At 32.0% G+C, this 6,370-nt stretch overlaps 1 protein-coding gene across 1 annotated transcript; it reads left to right on the top strand.

Moving 5' to 3' along the window:
• The first annotated feature begins 518 nt into the window (after positions 1-518).
• On the top strand, positions 519-2,624 carry LOC131599059 (uncharacterized RNA-binding protein C1827.05c-like). Its single transcript, XM_058871560.1, has 8 exons — positions 519-616; positions 690-804; positions 1,192-1,247; positions 1,502-1,549; positions 1,656-1,753; positions 2,206-2,275; positions 2,372-2,482; positions 2,577-2,624. Exons 1-8 carry the CDS (start codon positions 530-532, stop codon positions 2,622-2,624), a joined length of 633 nt encoding a protein of 210 aa, XP_058727543.1. The 5' UTR covers positions 519-529.
• Positions 2,625-6,370: the final 3,746 nt, after the last annotated feature.

The following is a 6,370-nucleotide window of genomic DNA, read 5'->3' as shown; positions in this document are numbered from 1 at the left end:
TTAATATTATCATACCATTATAACAAGAGGAGTGCTAGCAACACTCTCTTTTGAACACTCTCTCAAGCACTCACTTTCTTATTGGTTGAAACATGTGTGGGCCCCTCAATTTGAAAATAGGTCCCACATAAAGTAGTAGGACCCACACATGTTTCAACCAATAAGAAAGTGAGTGTTTGAGAGAGTATTCAAAAGAGTGTTGCTAGAATTTCTCTTATAACAATAATAAATAATATCTTAAGGGTGCAATTAATTTCGGGCCAATAATCATTCGGGTTGTACAATCAAACCCGGTTCGATTCATTGTAAAAGAAATCATAAAAACAAAAACAAAAAAACGCCTAAAGTAACAAAATCAGTCAGTACAAAATATTTTGCTCTGAATATTTAACAAACCCTAGCGCAGCCACCACCGCCTGCACGTTCAGCCACCGTCTCAGGTGCTTTCTCTATTCTGTCAGGTACTTCGCTTAGATTTTTCCTTTCTTCAATTTGTTTGTGGCTAACTGCGAATTTTAACAGCGTTGTGATGGGGACCAAGGCAAAGAAAGCTATGAAGAAGAACATGAAAAGGGTTACCGCTAAAATCAAGCCTTCCGAGGGTGCTGATTTTCTGGTACATCCAACTTCATACCACTTTTGCTCTCAATTCTTTTTTCAGCTTGTTGCTGACTGAATTTGTGTTGTAGCCCTTAGCCGGTGGTCCGGGTCGCAAACTTCCTGAATTGAAACCTCTGGAGAACACTTCACCTGTTTTGTACATTGGTAGAATTCCACATGGCTTCTATGAGAAGGAGATGGAAGGTGCTTACACTTTTACATTTTTTTTTTATGTTTATTGTTTCTTCTAGCATGTTTGAATTGTCTTTTGGAAGCCCAGAATCAATTCTAGAGGTGTAGAATTGATTCAGAGTGATTTTGAGATGTTTGTTTTATCAAAAGCAGAGTTAGTTTTCCTCCAGAATTGATTCTACTTGAAGCTAGAATTTGTAGCTTCTACCGGAGTGATTTTTACACTGAAATTTATTGTTCAATCCACTTTTAAGTAAATGTATCCAAACAATAATCAATTTTGCCAAACTCAATTATGTTAAAATCACTTTTATCAAACTCAATTCGGCTAGAATCAATTTTGTTCACCGCCGCCCTTCATATTTTAAGATTGTTATTTTGCTGGATTGGTCTTTGCAGCTTATTTTGCACAATTTGGAACCATCAAGAGAATGAGAATAGCCCGAAATAAAAAGGTCAAGTTCCTAAACTTGTTTTTCACGTCGCGCTTGTGTTTGCTTATGCATTGTATCAATAATTTTGATGATAATTTTTCTGGAGTATGTCATTCTAATGTACATTTATCTTTTAATTTAAATTTTTAATTCACATTGCAAAATCGTTGCATTTATTGCACTTTTAACATCATTGGTGTACAAGGGTGTCCATCTTTCGTTATATATTTATTGCCCCTTGTTGATCATACTCATATTTTTTTCTTGTTTAACAGACCGGAAAATCTAGACATTTTGGGTTCATAGAATTTGAATCTCCTGAGGTAATTGTTGTTTCATCTGTATGATTACTGTGGTTTGATTTTTGATTATAATCTTTGTTGTAAACTCTTGTTTGTGCTAATATTTCTATTTCTTTGTTCTCTCTAGGTTGCAAAAATTGTTGCTGATACTATGCATAATTATTTACTTTTCGAACACCTTCTTCAGGTTTATGTGGTGCCTTTAGAAAATGTTCATCTAAGATTGTAAGTTACTATTTTAGAGTTTCCCCCCCCCCCTCTTTTCCTGTGTTTAAAGAGAGTTTAATATGCCATAAAAGAAATTCTATTGGAGAATCAACTATTCCTGGGTAGTATACTAGAACAGAATCATATGATAGGAAAATCAGCATATAAGCCTACCTATCCCCTTATATATCTCAGGTAAAAACGATTATGGTTATGGTTCCATGGTGCAATAACACTTTCAAAGTCTCAGTTTGCCGGCTTTTTTGGTTTGTTACCCGCTTCATCCATGATGCTTTTTCGGATCCCCTCTCCCGAAAGAAATTAGAGTAGTGCACATACCATGTGACGAAATCATGTGTAGAAATCAATTTGAATCAATAGTATATTACATGTCACGCCTGATGTTAATTAATTTGTTTCGTCAATAACATCAAGATGGTTAAATGAAAAGGTGATGTTTTTCTTTGTAGGTGGAAAGGATTCAATTACCGTTACAAGCCCTTGGACTCTCTCCAAATTGAACGAGAGCGACATGACAAAGTATCTATCTAGTGTGACAAGAAAGTATATCTTTAGTGTTCTTGTTAGTCTGGTGCTCTGTATACAAAAAAAATGTATTCATAGTTGTCATTTCAGGAAAGGACACTGGAAGAACACAAAAAGTTGGTTGATAGAGTTATGAAACGTGACAAAAAACGCCGTAATAGGATAGAGGCTGCTGGCATTGATTATGAATGTCCCCTGATTGTAAGCTTTTTGTGTTTATTAATCTTTTTACTTATTAATGTTTTGACTGTCCATGTCTTTAATTGTCTCATTTTATATCAAATTTCTGTTGCAGGCGGGTAACAACCAACCTGCTCCAAAGAAAATAAAGTTCGAAGACTGAGTAGGTAACATTTTTTCTCTTTGAAAGTTCAAATTTTATTGTATCGACATATGTTGTAATTGATGTTTCTCTGGATTTATTTTCGATGTTAAACTTGCATTGAAACATGATTTTGCATATTTCTGAGTAATGCTGAATGTATTGTGTACACATTGAACTGATTTAGTTGTTACCTTTTTTTCCCTAGATGAAGGTCGGTGATGGTTTAGCATGTCATGAAGGATGATGACTAGAAAGTGTGTTTTGTAGGATTTTGAAATTACCTAATGAACTATGGGGCAAGAGCCTCCTCCTGTTTTGTTTTTGAGAATCTCTGAACATTTAGGAAAATATTTGAGGAAGTGTTACCTATTTCACTAGTCCTTTGTTTTTGTTGCAGTTGATGAACCAGTTTATTGGTTTTGGATACTGAAATAGACTTTGTTGACAGTAAAAGATTGATTATCTTGGCATTTGTCTAAGGGATTTATCTTTGTTCTTCGTTTTCTTGTTTTTGTTGTTGGTGTCTCAAATGGGTTTTGATTTAATTGGGCATTTCATAGAGAAAAGATAGAAGTAGATAGATAACACACATTATTCTCTGGTGGTGTATCAATTGGGAATTTCATCTTCAATATATATATATATATATATATATATATATATATATATATATATATATATATATATATATATATATATATATATATATATATATATATATATATATATATATATGTGTGTGTGTGTGCATTTCAGATTAATCTAATGATTTTTGTTTTCCTCCAATGTTTACTTTACCAACAAATTATGAATATTCTCTTGTTGTTCTATCAGACCAATTTCATACATAAAATGTGTTTTTGATATTATTCAACTAGTGTCAAATATATCTCCCACTTTAGCAACTTAATGTCACTTGGAAAACATTGGCCAACACTCCATTCTTAAATCTTATTTGCTTCTGGTTACAGATTTATTCTATTATAAATGAACATCATCAAGCTTGACACAATATTTTCATTTATTTGTTTTGCTCAAATCTGAACTATGTTTTTCACATGCTAGAATATCATTATTATTTTGACATGTTGGTGCTCTTTGCATTACAATGATTATCCTGTATTTGAATATAAGGTCAACTGGAGGAACACCTTCTGCATTGAAAAGTGTTGGAGTGGCTGACTAAAGTTGAACAGCTTACTCATTTCCCTGAAATGTTGAGTGTACTTGTAACTTGCTTTAGCTTGCATTTTGATGTTGAAATCTCATTTGAATTCAGTTTTTGTGTAAATTTTTAGCAGAATTATTAACAATGAATGCAATGGCTCAACTGGTTGTAGATTCGTCCAATGGTTTATCTTACAAGAAGAATTAGTGCTTACTGGATTCGTTTTGTGGTTTTTTTAGTCCCTGATTCACCTGCACAAAAAAAGCATGTTGAGCTCCTACTTCAACATGGTTTCAAGAAGATATTGAATGTTTAATCTTCTAGAAATTATATTTAACGATTTGAGTTTCATGTATATCTGTTCATTCCTGTCTTTAAAGATTAATGTGTAGTTTCTCAGATAACACAATACTAACACATGCCTTTTAAATTTATATGTATTGGCCAAAACGGTCCTTTTATCATAGGCTGAATAAATTAACTTTTTCGTAGAAATTTATGAAAGAATATTACAAAGCATGTTAATTTGATGATTTAATATGTAATGATAAAGAAATAAACTGTGGCAAGATAAATGGTTTAGAATGCATAACATATAACAACGGTTTTAAATCTTTGGTCATAACCAAACCATGGCTATATCTTGAACCAAAACTGTATGTTAAACTGAAATCGTGACTTTATCATATGGCCACAGTTCTGTAATCATGGCAAATATAAACCGCGACCTTAATCAAACTACCTAAACCGTGGCCTATAAAAGCCACGGATGTCAAAAAAATGTGGTATATACCAAAAAACTGTGGACTATACTTTAGGCCACGGCCGCATATCCCACGGTTGGATTTTCGTGGCCAAACCGTGACCTCAGCGTTACGCCACGGTTATTTTGCATATAGCCTCGGTTTCTTGGCCGTGGCAGGAGACCTTTTTTTTAGTGACTCTTGACTTTAATTGTTGCACTCTTATTTTAGTTACTTTACTCTTAACTTTAATTGTTGCACTCTTGTTTTTTTAGTTACAAAGTTAACTAATTTAAACTTTAAATAAATTAAAAAAATATTTCTCATATAGTGATCACAAAGTAAAACTTTGTCGAATTGCCATATGAGTTAAGTAAAGTTTTCACATTATTTTGTGAACGGGTGCGGATAAAGAAGTTCGTTCATAAGAATATGATTTGTTCCATAATATGGGATATATGCTCACTTAGTGTAAAATCTATGGAAATAGTGGACGTAATGGTTAAGAGAAAAATCAATTTCATATACCTACAAGAAATTTAATGGACATGTGAAAAGGCGAAAGAATTAGATAATTCGGGTATTAAGCTTTGGTGCACCTACCTGTAAAGTTAGATCGGGAAATTGGGTGACTATTATCGTAGTCAAGTAATGGAAGAAGGATATTGTGGATTTGAAAGTAGTAGTCTCATAGCCTTGAAATTTATGGTGGAAAAAGACATTTTCAATGTTATTATTGTGTATGCACCTCATGTTGGATTCACATAACACCTTAGAATAAAATTTTGAGAAAATTTAGAAGGCATATTTTAGAATATATCCTAAGAAAATGATATTTTTTAAGGAGGAGATTTAAATGGACATGTAAGGAGCATAACAGATTTTGAGGTTGTATACGGTTGACACTTGTAACATGCACGTGAAAACAATTAGAGTGAAAAAATAAAATTTTATTTCACTGGAAAATGAAAATAAAAAAAAACACACCAAAGTATTTATAAGATTAGAATCCTAACAGAAACATTCAACCCAACTAAAATTATATTGGGCCTAATAATCATAAAATTGAAAAATAATAAAAATTGAGTATATTTTAACATCCCCTCAATCTCAAATGAATATTCATTCTTCAAAGTTTGAAAACTAAACAAGTAAAAGGATCAAGGTGTGGTGGATTTGTAAATAAATCTTTCACCCGAGTCTCTAAATTGATGGGCATGAGATTGATGGGCATGAGATGAAATGGTCTTGCATGATGTTATATTTCAAATTTACCCGTCTTATTTTTAACACTCAAATTATTATTTTTAAACTTGGTTTTGTAAAATTTTGGATTTTACTAACATTTTAGTTTTAATATTAATTTTTCTTTTTAAAAATATATAATAGTTTATATTAAATTGTTTGTATTTCTTAAATAACAAATATTATCCATCATTCACATGCTTTCAAGTGACTTTTTTATTTCGAATGAAGAAGATAGCACAATTGGTAACAAGGAGAGACTTGCAAGTATAAAGTCGTTGTTCAATGTCTCTTCCAAACACTACATAATAAATTTCTATTTATGCCTCTTCTTAAATATGAGATCCTCTCTATCACTTTCTCTCAATCACTAACTCCTAGTAATCAACTTCAATAGCAACTCTATTGATAGATGAATATATAACTCAATTAACACAAACCAACAACTATGTCAAACTAATAAAACATAGTGTGGTGTACACAAAGATTCTACCCTAACTTTATTAACATGAAATACATATTACAAATAAATACTTGAGTCCTAACACAATAATACTAGCACTAATGATTAAAACTTAAGCCTCCTTATTTATAAATTGAATATTTTA

This window comes from Vicia villosa, linkage group LG4 (assembly GCF_029867415.1).
Source record: "Vicia villosa cultivar HV-30 ecotype Madison, WI linkage group LG4, Vvil1.0, whole genome shotgun sequence".
In the NCBI taxonomy this organism is placed as follows: Eukaryota; Viridiplantae; Streptophyta; class Magnoliopsida; order Fabales; family Fabaceae; genus Vicia; species Vicia villosa.
The sequence above is the reverse complement of the archived record's forward strand: the minus strand, read 5'-3'. Positions and strand labels throughout refer to the sequence as shown.

Coding starts and splice junctions, on each gene's coding strand:
- LOC131599059 (XM_058871560.1), top strand. CDS start 530: ATGGGGACCAAGGCAAAGAAAGCTATGAAGAAGAACATGAAAAGGGTT. Junction 805..1,191: donor CTATGAGAAGGAGATGGAAG/GTGCTTACACTT, acceptor TGGTCTTTGCAG/CTTATTTTGCACAATTTGGA. Junction 1,754..2,205: donor GAAAATGTTCATCTAAGATT/GTAAGTTACTAT, acceptor TTTTCTTTGTAG/GTGGAAAGGATTCAATTACC.